At 36.3% G+C, this 14888-nt stretch overlaps 1 protein-coding gene across 3 annotated transcripts in view; it reads left to right on the top strand.

The window, feature by feature from the left end:
- Window positions 1-11060: 11060 nt before the first annotated feature.
- The window catches only part of LOC107685547 (histone deacetylase 9-B-like), a 36285-nt gene continuing 32457 nt past the window's right edge, over window positions 11061-14888 (top strand). For 2 of the 3 annotated variants that reach the window (XM_016482168.1, XM_016482169.1), the window contains exon 1: window positions 11061-11509. In XM_016482168.1, the coding sequence (XP_016337654.1) occupies window positions 11398-11509 (112 nt within the window). In that variant the 5' untranslated portion in view covers window positions 11061-11397. Of the gene's footprint in view, window positions 11510-11614; window positions 11714-14888 lie in introns of those variants that run through there. The other variant, XM_016482170.1, reaches the window with a different exon arrangement.

The raw sequence follows: 14888 nt of genomic DNA on the forward strand, positions 1-14888 counted from the left end.
TAGTATCTTACCTAAATAGGTAATGGATTAAGCATTACTGGATTGTCAGCGGCAGGGGAAAAAAGAAGGTTGTGTGTGTGTGTGTGTGTGTTTGTGTCTGTCTTCTTGTGTGCATGTTATACAGTGTATATTTGTGATTGTGAGGGCATTGGGTGTGTTTCCAGAGAGATGGATTGAGATGCTGAGATTATTGTGAGATAAAACCTCAGATTAACTCGGCAAGGAGCAACAGCGTTTCATTGTGTTATGATCTTTGATCTGTACATTGTGTGCTGCACAGTTCACCGATTTGCTCTTAGTTCATGTATTATTATATTATATTATATTATATTATATTATGTTATGTTATATTATATTATATTATATTATATTATATTATATCATATTATATTATATTATATTATTAAAATTTATGGAAAAACATGAGATTATTGTGTTGAATTCATTGACTATTTGTTTGATCACGTCTCTAAATATCACATAAAATCAAGTACATGATATAGTCAAAACTATGCTTGACGAGCAGGGACAGAAGAAAAGTATTGACTGTTTATAAGACAATAATTTCCAGAAAAATAACAGAAACAGAATAGTAAAGAAATTGCCAGTTCTAGTGAGTATCAGCCCACATTGAACAGCACACTGTTAATTAATTGTCCAAAATAAAATATAACAAAATGTAAAAAAAAATATGTATAGAATTATTATATATCATATAATTTTATGTATATAATTATTATATGCATAATATTATTGTATTATACAATATACAAATTAATGTCATTAATTTAATACTAAAATATAATATTTAAAAATTTAAAGTGACCCAGACCTATCTTAAACTGATTTAAACTAATATTTACTATTTAATTTATATTAGTATTTTATAAAGAGATTCTACCATTCTACTACTACTACTACTACTATTATTATTATTATTATTATTATTATATCATAATCAATAATAATAATTTTAGCAATAACAAAAGTACACCAGCCCACTTTGAGCCCCAAACTGTTAATTGTCAATTTAAAATAAAATAAAATAAAATTATCCTCCTCATTTGGAAATTTAAGTGTCAATTATTTCAATATCTAATGTATGCCATTTGTTGCAGGTGATGACCACATGGTTTAAAAGGTATATTTCCAGTGCGAGGGCTGAGGTGGGTTGCGAATGTAGGCTGCAGCAGGTTAAAGGTCAGAGAGAGGCTGTGCGGTTGTGCTAAACCCTATCTAGCCAGACTGTTATTCTGAGGTAAATCAATACACTCCAGCAGTCATGGTCTGATTGATCAGGGGGATTTCAGTGAACTGTCCCTTCCCTCCCAGTGACATGCATAGCAACATGTCTATTTATAGAGCTTTATCAATACAGCACTGAAAGGACAGACAGCAAAGCCTCTTCAGAAACAGACAACGCACAGAGAATACCAATAGAAATGGGCCGAGGAGAGATTTCTGATGTCATCATGGCTGCAAATGGCAGCGTTCATCTGGGGCAAAAAGAATCCTTAACGGTGATTTGAAATAATTCACACAGAATATGCTTCAAACCCGCTGATAATAAATTATTCAAATGGCAGAAATATTCTTTCACCTACAGATGCCGTAATTTATGCAAAACAAAAATGATGCAATATGTGTTTTCTCCAAGGAGGTCTGTAATACCTAGAGAACCTGTTAGCATTTCCATTCATCTCAATAGCAGTTGATCAGAATAGCACAAACAGCCTTGGAAGGGCCCTCCAAAAATTGCCTATTACATAAAAAGACTCTCATTTATATGTTGTTTGCAAAAAAAAAAAGAAGAAGAAGAATAATAGACAGCAACTTGAATGGCCATTGATGGAGAAACAGCCTTTTTACCTGAATAATAATGAACGAATAATAATATTTTTTACAAACCAAAACACATTGTTGACAATGGCCTGAATGCCATGTCCCTGGGGGCAAGTGGATTTTAAATACTATTTCTGAAAAACCTATTTATATCTTTGATAATTATTGTAGGTTAAAAAAGAGTTTGTCTAAAATGGTGAGGCAGTAACCACCCATTCATGTCTAAATTTGCTTAAACTGAGTCACAACTTCCACAGATAGTTTCCTTTTAAATGGAAAATTCTGTAAACCTCATGTTGTTCCAACCTATGACTTTGTTTCTAAAACCTGTATCAGTAATTTTGTCCATATAATGAAAGTCAGTGGGGTCCAAAGTTGTTTTGACGTTTATTGAAGGGCTGTCACTAACGGTTATTTTGGTAATGGAGTAATTGGTTGATTATTCTGATTATTAATAGAGTAATCAGATTATTAGCCTATAATTAATTTTATGTAGTAATAAAAATAGACCTAAGCAAACAATAGTCTTTAAAATTACTTAAAATACATGAGGTAATAACAAAACTGTTAAAATACATAATGTATTATAAACAACAGAGCCAATGTCCATTGCGCATTAATGTCTGTAGAGGGCGCCAATGGCCTGACAATTGTTTTACACTTTACTGTGCGATCTAATCCTTGATTATTATTGACTAAACAACATTTAATTCATATGTCCACTTAATCTTTATTATTTGGCCATTTCTTTACGCCAGATATGTTACAGCCACTGTAATTTCTTGAATATGTGGACATCAAAACATGTAAACTCCATAGACTGTAGGTAAACTCAGAGCGAGGGTTTAAACTTTTTTGAAATTGCGATGAACAGTTAGCGAGAAAGATATATATTCTCCAATGGTTGCGTAGATTTACAAATGATTAACCTTACAGATCTGATTAAATAGCGCACTTTGCGTTCCCAGATGAACGTTATAATAAACCCAAACTCACAACAATATGCAGAGATGAAATTTGAGACACTCCACACAACTGTAAATGATAACAGTTCCAACCTGATCTCATGAAAGTGTGTATCAATAGCATGAGTTTATGTTTCGATTTGACGTAGGCCTACTGTTTACACGCAGAAATGGACTTTGGCGTGCATATGATACGCAATGGGTAGGGCTGTGGGGTAGATGCGTATTATATGTACGGGAAAACTCTGTATCATATGCACGCCAACAAATTGCGTATCATATGCACGTGAAAACTGCGTATCACATGCATGCCAAAGTAAATTTTTGCGTATCAATACCACGATTTTCTGTTTTTATTTGGCATACTATTTATACGCATTTTCATAAGACCGGGCTCAGCAGTTCATGTGGAGCAGCATTTACTGTGAATGGAGCCACTCGCATGCACGTAACAAACGCGCAGGTAAATAATTAAAGTGCATATATTAAACCCGCATCGCATATATCTATTTAATTGAATCGTAGAGTTTGTGAATTCACAATAGCATTATGTTTTATTATGATTTTTAAATCTGTTTAATACCATGCAGCCTTGGAAAACAGTCCAATAATGCGTTTCATGGATTCTCATACATGAAATACGGCACTTCTGGTATTTTGCCGGTTATTGACAAGGGCAAAATGCAAACGAGGATTTTTTAAAATCCAGTACTCAAATTAAATCAGGGAATCGTGACAGCCCAATTTAATTGTATGGAAAACATCCTTCACAATATCTTGAAACATCCCTTAAAATGTTTTCTTGTGCATCTTGCAGAAGAAAGAAAGTCAGGTTTGGAATGACATTTTAATTTTTAACATTTTAATTTTTTTATGAACTATCCCTTTAAAAAAATAGTTGCATAGGTCCCCTGACAATGGCCTATGTGTGTCGATAGGGTTCTCTTCTTTGCTGTATAATTAGACACTTCCATTGAAATTTATGAAGTAAACAGAAGAAGCACTTTCTGCACATTATCTGATCCAAGCTGCAAAGTGCTCTCACCCTCAACCTAAATGTCCTGCAGGAAATACCAACGGAGGCCAGACTGAGTAATCTAATAAAGCCACAGCACCTAAATCATAAAAACGGAGCGGAAACATGCCCCTAGAATACAGCCAGATGGAGATGCTAATTGGGTTTGGACCTCCAATAAACAGCGCAGATGCCTTCGGGCTTCTACGTGGCCGATCAAGTGGCTGCATGAGGATGGAGGTGGACTGAGTTGACGAATTCACACGGAGGGAGATTGAACAGGTCTTTGTGAAGGATGGAAAGGCAGTGAGCAGAGGAGGGAAAACCTCAGAAGAAGGTGGGAGGAGGGAAGGAGAGCTGATGCAAGTGTGTGAGCGTGAACCTGAAATGTTGCCAGTCTGTCTGTGAGGCGTGTTGCCCCAGATGAGCCGGGACCCATGGGAGGACAGAGATTTCTCGTCTGTTTCCAGGTACACCTACAGCACCGGGCTCCCCTGCCACAGGCAACCTGAAACGAGTACATCCCGCTGTTAACGCCACAAACAATTATGATGAAACTCTGAGGGGAGCAAATACGTAGCCATGCATACACAGCACGTATAGGTAAACAAACATATTTCTACATGGAATATTGCCTGTTCTTTTGTAGTGACTCACAATCACACCCACACATACATACACTTTTTCCCCCTTAGCTATCTAAATGATAATCTGGGTTATTATTATAAACTAAAAATAAAACTAAGGTGAAAAAAAAAATAGTTTCTATAATCAAACCATCTTCACAGGAATTGAACCATCTGCATGTGTCAGATAAGACATCTCACCTGCCAAGCTGAAAATGAAAACCCACTGCTATATCTAATTAAAACTGTACTATAATGTACAAGTAAATATTTATAACAGTTAGTACTTTACGTTGATTAGCCATATAATAGCACTGGTATCACAGCTTGTCTGTGTTTATGTGTTCCAGACAAACTGTCAGTAAAGGTGCTGCCACATTATTTTTGGTAAAAAAAAAAAAAAAAGTAGGTAAAAAGGTCCATTGTCAGTAGTGTAGCAATATACTTTATGAAGAGCTCACACAGAAGTCCCTCCATAACCAAGCAGCTTGCTATTGGTCAGTTCTGCAAACTTTGTGAAATCCATGTGAAATTCATAAATATTTATGATGATTTATTTAATATTAGAATTTGTTGCAAATGGGGAAATATTTTCGAATTCTGCGTGACCATCTTGAATCCATTGCGAAATCTGTGTGGGGAGATATTTTTGAATTCGCTTGTCATGAATCTGTCGCAAAATTGTGTGGATTCCTATCGAAATGACTGCATTTTAGCTGCAAAAATTCGCCAAACAACAGGAAATGTGACTGCAAAACAAACCAAAAATTACAGTGGATATAACATCAAGGGACGATAATGCTCTGTTCATTATAATCATGCGCTGCATTTTTATCTCTTTTGCTGCTTTCAAAGTTTTAGCACTTAAATATCTGGCAGAAAAAGTTTTCATCATTCATCATTTGTAAAAAAACAACAAAAACCTTTTGAAAGGGATTCAAATGACATGGTTTTTCTGTGTTGTTATCATTAAGCTATAGCTGTGGTGTGAACTTAGAACTATATTCTAATAAAATGAGAAAACTTTATAGAAAACTTTATAGTTTAGTCATCTTTGGCCAGGCCTTTATTATTTGGTGATTTCAGTGACTCTTTACACCAGTAGGTGGCAACAAGCGACTTTTTTAGTCACTGAATCATTCACCCAAAAGATTCGTTCAAAATACTGATTTGCCACTGTGCTGCGCTGGGACACGCGACGATTGATCTTCGGCTTTGTTGGAAAGTGTTTTAATTGATGGAGCAAAACTAGACGAAGAAACTCATCTGTGATGGCTTGTGCGGCCGCTTTCCTACAAATGAATCACATTCGAAGTCGATTAATGTTCCGAATAATATTTTGAGCAGCACTCATGCTCAGAAGATAGTGCTTGATTGGGAATTAATATAAAAGTAGTAAAAACAAATGCCACAATAACTACTTGTATTGTTTTTAAATGAATTATTATTCACAAACTCTTACAAACTCTCTATAGTGAATAGACTACATTGTTTATTCTCTTTATGAACCATTTTCTCATTTGAAGAGATTCTTAAAAGGAGTTGTTTTTTCAGGTGTAGCTAATTTCTTTAGATATTTTTAAGCAATTTTGTGTCCAAAAGTACAGCCACTCTAGGTAGCTAGACACACACACACACACACACACACACACACACCCAAGCCATGAATGAAAAAGTATGATTTCTTGGTCAGACAGTGCACCTAATCCATTTATTGGATCTAAGAGTTGCAGAGAGAAAGAGACAGACAGACATGAGAGACAAAAAGCGACTGAGATCTTTGAAGCAAAGAAAAACAAGTGAGTAGACACTCTGGAACTGAGACCTCCTCTCCCACACAAAGTGGTCATCATCCAGTATGGAACAAAAACATGCTGCAGTCTGATCTAATTAACTAAAGAGCAATATTTGCTCACCCGGAGGACAGCTAATGCAGCGCTGCCTTTATATGGAACGAGGCGAGAGCAAGGAACCAAAGAAAGAGTGCAGAGCTTTTAGAGTAAACACATTTGGTGCCCTTGAAAAAAAATATATAATGTGCATGGACGGAAATGTATGGACATAATGCAATTGAGTCTTGGTGTGTATGTGTGTTGCTTCAAGTAGTCAAATGTATTTCTGATGCAAAAGGCTGTAATATATATAAACTCCATCACCTTTTGCCTGTGTAACTGTGTAAATGCAGAGCACAATGTACGCGCCGTCTGTGATGCGACACAAAGCCCATTGTGGTGACCTTCCCTTTTGATGTGCTCTCTTGTTCTCGTTCTCTCTCTATTACCCTGTTTTGTTGAGAGCTCTCCATTTAGCTCACATTTAAATTCAGAAAACGCTCAGGAGATTTTGTCTGATCCAGCTCATGTTGTGGAGGTGACAGCGCTGTCTTTGGCCAGACATATATATGTATGTTTGTGCGTGTGTAAGTGTGTAACTCCAGCTTACTCTTTGATGCTACACTCAAATGCTTTAATAAGACTAGAACGAATAAAGGCCAGTGCTGACGTGGATGAGCTATTATGGGCCCCCTGCCACTTCGCTTTTTTCTGTCCATCTATCAGGGCTACTTGCTCTTTACGGACATGAAAATACATACCCTGCCTATCCCTTCAAAAACCAGCATGGGAAGTAACGTACAGATATTAGAGTGTAGGTTATTTGTGTAGGTAGAGTATTTTTAGATGCAGAGGAGATGGGGTCTTTGAGGTGATCTGGATCTCTTGAGCACTCTGAAATACTATGAAGATGCAGACTTAAAGGGATAGTTCACCCAAAAATTCTCTCATCCTTCACATACTGTTATGTAGTTGCAAACCTGTATGACTTTTTTTAAAGATATTCTGAAGAATTTTGGTTACCAGTTTTAGGTTACCCCATTTCCACCACATAATAATAAAAAAAAAAACTTTAACGAACCATAAATATGACATAAATTTAAATGATGAGATATTAAGTCATACTTATAAGATAAAAGTTGAAATTCTGACATGCATAAACGTAATTTTGATATAAAATGCTGAAATTAAGTCAACTTTCAAGTCATAATAATGGCTTCTTATGTCAGAATTTACATTCTCATAATTTTGACTTTTTTTCTTATCATGACTTAATATGTCATAGTTTAGATTTTTTTTAATCTCATAATTATGATTTACCAAAGCAAACATTTTTTGACTTCTTATAATTAACTTTTTAGCTCAGAATATTGACTTTTTATCTTATCAAGACTTAGTTACAATTTTTGACATTTTATCTCATAATTATGACTTAGTATGCCATAATTTCAACGTTTTATCTCAAAATCATAATTGTATGTCTCAATTTTGACTTTTTATCTCATAATTACAATTTACCAAAGCATTTTTTGATGGACTTTCAAAACACTATTTTCTGTATGGACAAGAAAAACAATCTCAAAATGTTTCACAGAAGAAAGAAAGTGAAGAAATAACATTTTGGAATGATGGGTAATTACATGACGACAATTTTTAAAAAATTTTTTTAGATGAACTATCCCTTTAACACAACTTTATGTAAGGTTATCGCAACAATTGAAAGCATAGGTTAATTTATATATATATATACCTAGTTACTAGCACTTATAAGCTCTTGCCATAATATTTACTACTTTTAGTAACCCTTCACAAGCACGCTTGTTTTAAACTCCCCTTAAGCTCATCCTAAAAACCATTAGCCATTATGCTTGAGGTAGTGCAGTCAGTTCCCCTTTTTAAAAGCTCAGTCTTTGTTTCTCAAAAAATTGGTAAGGAAAACATGGATCAGAGTTTAGTGCAGTGTGACAACAGAAGAGACTAAAGTGAGAGTTTTAAATAAAGTTCGACCGTCACACAGATGGCTCCCCCTGTGTGCTCTGAGCTACTAATTCATCTTAAACCCACTTGGCCAGCTGGGAAAGCCCTCCTGAAGAGCAACACTGACCTCAATATACAACCTGCCTGATCTACAAATGACCACACACACACAAACACAAGCTAAACAAGTTCAGCTTGGACTGCGTTAGTGCTTACAAGAATGTGTTCTCCTGAGAACTGTACTTGGCAATGCAGAATTTCTATAGAATATCTTAGCAAATTAAATATGACATGCAGTACACTGTTAAAAATAAAAGTTCTTTGTGGAAGTCAAAATGTTTCTTCGAAGCCCTGAGGGGACATGGTGATGGAAAATATATGAGATGGGTGGAAAAATAATATTTCGGTGCTTTTGAGTTTGTTTTGCAAAACTTTCTCATTCTCATTCAAAAGTGTTGCGTTCCCCCGAGAAACATTGCGTAGTTGTTTCTCCCACTTCATATTATTTCCATCACAAAATTTTGTGAGTGAATGCAAAGTTTCTTGGGGGAGCAAAAATGTAGCTAGAGAACGCAAAAGCATTCAAATAAAATTTTTCTTTCAATTTTAATTTTTTCCCTCACCATGTCCCTTAAGGGGCTTCATAGTAGGTTCTGCTTTGGCAGGGGTGATCAAAATTCGAAATTTGAGAGAAAGATTGTACAAAATATATTTTTGAATGGCTGTCAAACTTATCATGGTAACAATAAAGAAATATTGTTTTATACTGTTTTTTTAGTATAAAACAATATAAAAGCAGATTATTTAATAAAAAAACCTATTTAATTTTATTTAATATTTTCAAGTATTATTTAATATTTAATATCAAATATTTAACATTTTTTATATTTAATTTTTTTTAAACTGATAAATAAGTTTTCACATATTTTATGCATGAACATATACCCTTGTAGTTTTAGGAATTTAAGAATAGGGGGACCTGTAGCGCTGTAAAGGGGTCCAGAACAGGATAACCTATAACTATATGGTATCAGGCAACACAATTTTAATAAAATTAATATTTTTTTGTTTGTAATTGCTCAGAATATTGACTTTTTATCTTATCAAGACTTAGTTACAATTTTTGACATTTTATCTCATAATTATGACTTAGTATGCCATAATTTCAACGTTTTATCTCAAAATCATAATTGTATGTCTCAATTTTGACTTTTTATCTCATAATTACAATTTACCAAAGCATTTTTTGATGGACTTTCAAAACACTATTTTCTGTATGGACAAGAAAAACAATCTCAAAATGTTTCACAGAAGAAAGAAAGTGAAGAAATAACATTTTGGAATGATGGGTAATTACATGATGACAATTTTTAAAATTTTTTTTTAGATGAACTATCCCTTTAACACAACTTTATGTAAGGTTTTTGTACAAAATATATTTTTGAATGGCTGTCAAACTTATCATGGTAACAATAAAGAAATATTGTTTTATACTGTTTTTTTAGTATAAAACAATATAAAAGCAGATTATTTAATAAAAAAACCTATTTAATTTTATTTAATATTTTCAAGTATTATTTAATATTTAATATCAAATATTTAACATTTTTTATATTTAATTTTTTTTAAACTGATAAATAAGTTTTCACATATTTTATGCATGAACATATACCCTTGTAGTTTTAGGAATTTAAGAATAGGGGGACCTGTAGCCCTGTAAAGGGGTCCAGAACAGGATAACCTATAACTATATGGTATCAGGCAACACAATTTTAATAAAATTAATATTTTTTTGTTTGTAATTCGAATGCATATTATGTTTTTGCCATTTTGTAATATTGTGCCTATGCATTGCCTTATCCACCCTACATTCATATTTTAATCAATATAATGCCATTCGTTCAGTTTTAAATGCAAGATATGAATGCAAGATGTCGCATTTTACTCTGCATGCTGAGCACATAAACCCTGCGAGAGTGTCAGCAGCGCAGCTCAGAGCAGCAACGTGTCAAGCAAAATGCAGGGAGGAAATATTTATATCTCCAGAAAAACTGGTAGTGTGTCTTTTTATGGAGGCCAGAGGCATGATAATGGAAGAGAGATGGAGTGAGAAAGAAAATGAAAGAAGAGATAAAGATAGACAGCATACTAAACCGAAAGAACGATAGACACAGAGACATGCCTTCTGGCTGTAGATGAGGGCCACAGCTGTGTTTGGTGTGGTATTTTTAAACGCATCAATGCTGCTCCAATCCCCGTACCGCACCTGACCTATTTATAGCCCGAGCCGGCCATTGTTCTATTTCTGTTACCTGTGGGCCATGCTCTTGTTGATTCACATGCAAATCAGCCTCCTCCTCTCTGCAGCAAGCAACTTGATGGAAAACCAGAAAGAGAGAGACAGAAACAGGAGCTGAATGCAACTCCGAGCCACCTTGGAGGACAAAAAAAAAAAAAAAAACCAAAAAATGTAAAAGGGTGATTTTACAAGCATTTATATGTGTTTAGCCATCCTAACTGGTTAATATTTAAAAATGCTGTGTAATTTGAACTCTTATTCTCTTGTTGCATTAGATTAGTCTGACTCATCAGGGCCTTCAAAAGACTAAGCATGAATACTGTTTCCTCTTTCTCCAATCGCAACAATTGAAAGCATAGGTTAATTCAGTGGTGCTCTTGATATTAACCTTACTGGAAGTGATTTACTGATTTAATGTGTATGTTTGCAATAATAGTGACATTAACTGACCATCTCAGTGAGCTCATATAGACGACAGACTGCTGTACAGTATTTTGCCGGGACAAGAGGAAGGCAGAGTGTAGAGAGTGTGAGAGACTCTCCTGCTGATTCTCAGAGCCACTTAGGTGTCGACTGGAGAAGAAGCGAAGAGATGAGCAGAGCAGAGGAGGAGTGAAGCTTTTTAGTGTTAGTGAGGGAGAGCTCTGTCACTCTTCGGGTGTCGCTTAAGAGGAGGAGGAGGAGGAGGAGGAGGAGGGGGCGAATGTTCCTGGTCTCTTGACAGAGAGAGAGAGAGAGACACAGACACAGAGAGAGAGACCGAGAGAAGAGGAGGGGACAAGCTGACAGCAATACAGGAAAAGCAGGGCTGGCAGACGATGTGCTGCTAACTGAAGTACTAATGCTCCAGACCATTTACGAGGCCGACTCCTGTTTCTCCACAGACAGCATCGGGAAACACCGGCTGCCTCTGACCCCTCACTACGCTGACATGCACAACGTCAACAACTCAGGTGACTCTTTTTGTAAGATCTCTGTCAGTCTTTTGTATTGTGATAAGAAGGGTCTTGAACTTGTGGAGTTTTATCCTGCAGGGCTGCAAGATTTGCTGTAAGATTGTGTCTGTGTTGGTATTATGCTGTCTGAGGAGAAACTTTCAGGAGAGCATCGTTCTGTGGATGACTATTAGTGGGTGACTAACAAAGGGGCGACTCAAGGTACATGTAATTATCCTGTCAGATGTCAGAAAGCGTAGGTTATAATGGGGATAAAAACAGAACGTGTACAGGATGTTATGAGACTTTAGCCTTTAATTCAGGAGAGAGGAAACTTCCTGAGAAATACGGCGTCAACATAAAAGGCGTGTTACTTTTCGCGTTCGCCAAAGACAATCAACCCGTTCTATTTTTGACCTGGGACTGTTTGCCGAGAGCTTGGGTCTGACATCACTGAGCGAGGATGTGTTAGCTTTATTGTCTAAAATTTGAGCGTGACTCATTTTTGCTCTTTGCTGTTGTTTCTGACTTATGGTCTCTGCCAGAGAGCTGCTCGCGCAAACTCTGACCGATTCAAAACGTGTTGTTCTGGGAAATCCATGATATGAAAGTTGGGGTGAATGTGGGGGAAGGAATTGCGTATATAATAAGACAGATTGAGTCATTTCGGTTCCTGAAAGAAGGGTGGAGGACATTGCTTCACCTCTGATTTCTCTCTCTTTGCACTTATCACCGCTGAACCGCAGGAGATGGTCTGCCTAGATTTCAGCATCGTTGCAACATAACTGAAAGTACGCTACATTTTTTCGACTCGCAAATCAGCACACGCACTGCCTAACGCAATCCTGTCATTCTAAATATAGTTCTAACCCTCATTTGTACGAGTACTGTGCACAAAGACAAGAGAAAGACTGAGCTGTCGTCTTCAATAAGGCTCAGCAGAGCAACCTGTTAGGGGACTAAGTCCAACCAACCAGGGCAGTAGGGCGCCCCATTCCTCGCCCTAAACTCCTCCGCTTGATACCGAGCCATTCAATTAATGCTCATCTGTCCAGTGAAAGCCCCGTACAGGCATGCATGGCATTATAAAGAAGTATGCGGTTAAACAACAGCCACCCGAGCGAGGCAGGCAGGCCTGTTGCTCGCTCTGTGGGTCAGCTATTCTTAGTATGTTATTCTCAGCTTATAGAATTGCACTCTTAAAAATAAAGGTGCTTCACGATGCCATCTAAGATTAGCCGTCGTGGTGCTCTGCTATCATACCATCTCCACAAACTCTTAATATAACGTACAGTGGAACAGTTATTAACAGAGAGTTTGTCACCGTCATGTGATATGCGGTTAGGTTTTACATCTGTTATTGTTGACAAGGGGTCTGCTTGTTAAAAATGTTTCCGTTTCTTCTTTTTGTGTTTCTGCTCGATGCAAATAGCACTGCTGCAAAATTCGGAGTGTGGAGTATAGTTCGACTGTGATCTTTTTACTGTGTGATCAAAAGACAAACTGCTGTTAATTTGTTGTGGTAACTGAGGCAAATAGGTCAAGTTAAGTGTTCCTTAAGAGTGCCGACTTAAGGATTTAATCTGTAACACTAAACAAGCTCAAGGAATCAGCTCTTTGGCTCAAAGCAACGCTTGAAAATATGTGATCAGAGTCGAGCCAGAAATCTATGGGAGCGATGCTGCTGTCGGAAGATGTTTATTGTAATGTTAATGTGAACCCGCTGTCAGTTTTAAAGCATTGAAGCTAGTCTTCATACAACTGTTATAATCATTCTGACAACTCAGAGTAAAGCAAATGTTAGAAGGCTGAATATTCTGTTGAATGAACAAAATATTTTGAATGAACGGTTGAAAGTCATCTTCTGTTTGGCGTGAAATGTCTTGTAGTACTACAATTTGTTCTGGTTTATTTGACATGTCTGCTTCAGCAAAAACACAATACAAAGTGTCTCAAGTGTAAAGAACTCATAAAGAGATCTAGTCTAATACACTTGCAGCAATTTTATGCTCACCGAACAAGCAGTCCCTTAATGTAGGTGATAATTAGCGACAATTAATTGATTAGTGCAGTTTTTAATATATTTCTGAATAAAATAAATGACTGTTCATGCATCATCTTGTTGTTTTTATCTGTAGCCTTTCACAATGGCTCTAGGCGATTTTCTTAAAAAAAAATGAGTTTTGGATTATGCTAATGGTGGCAGTGATGAGCAAATAATGTGATCATGCGGTCTATGGAGAACTATAAAGTAGAAAATTGAACCTTTTGTTGGGCTGATATTATGAATGTATTATTCATCATAACGAGTGGAATGACTCTCTCGCTGATGTTTAATGTCAGGGCTGTGATTACACTTGTTGTTGGATGGAAAAATTTGTTTTTTACATATATTTTCAAGATTTAGATTATTGCAATAAATAATTTGGATAGGTTTACTAAATCATTTTGAAACAGTTTCAATGTAGTTAGTTTTTAATTCTCACAGATATGCATATTGTGTTCCACATAAACACAGTATTTACAGTATATAACAAATTATATAACATATTTAAATCATGTCATATATATGTATATATATATATATGTATATATACACAGCGGGTAAAATAAGTATTGATCACGTCACCATTTTTCTCAGTAAATACAGTGGGTACGGAAAGTATTCAGACCCCTTTCAATTTTTCACTCTTTGTTATATTGCAGCCATTTGCTAAAATCATTTAAGTTAATTTTTTTTCCTCATTAATGTACACACAGCACCCCATATTGACAGAAAAACACAGAATCGTTGACATTTTTGCAGATTTATTAAAAAAGAAAAACTGAAATATCACATGGTCCTAAGTATTCAGACCCTTTGCTCAGTATTTAGTAGAAGCACCCTTTTGATCTAATACAGCCATGAGTCTTTTTGGGAAAGATGCAACAAGTTTTTCACACCTGGATTTGGGGATCCTCTGCCATTCCTCCTTGCAGATCCTCTCCAGTTCTGTCAGGTTGGATGGTAAACGTTGGTGGACAGCCATTTTTAGGTCTCTCCAGAGATGCTCAATTGGGTTTAAGTCAGGGCTCTGGCTGGGCCATTCAAGAACAGTCACAGAGTTGTTGTGAAGCCACTCCTTCGTTATTTTAGCTGTGTGATTAGGGTCATTGTCTTGTTGGAAGGTAAACATTCGGCCCAGTCTGAGGTCCTGAGCACTCAAGAAGGTTTTCGTCCAGGATATCCCTGAACTTGGCCGCATTCATCTTTCCCTCAATTGCAACCAGTCGTCCTGTCCCTGCAACTGAAAAACACCCCCACAGCATGATACTGCCACCACCATGCTTCACTGTTGGGACAGTATTGGACAGGTGATGAGCAGTGCCTAGTTTTCTCCACACATACCGCTTAGAA

This window comes from Sinocyclocheilus anshuiensis, unplaced genomic scaffold (genome assembly GCF_001515605.1).
Source record: "Sinocyclocheilus anshuiensis isolate Anshui unplaced genomic scaffold, SAMN03320099.WGS_v1.1 scaffold185, whole genome shotgun sequence".
Lineage (NCBI taxonomy): Eukaryota > Metazoa > Chordata > Actinopteri > Cypriniformes > Cyprinidae > Sinocyclocheilus > Sinocyclocheilus anshuiensis.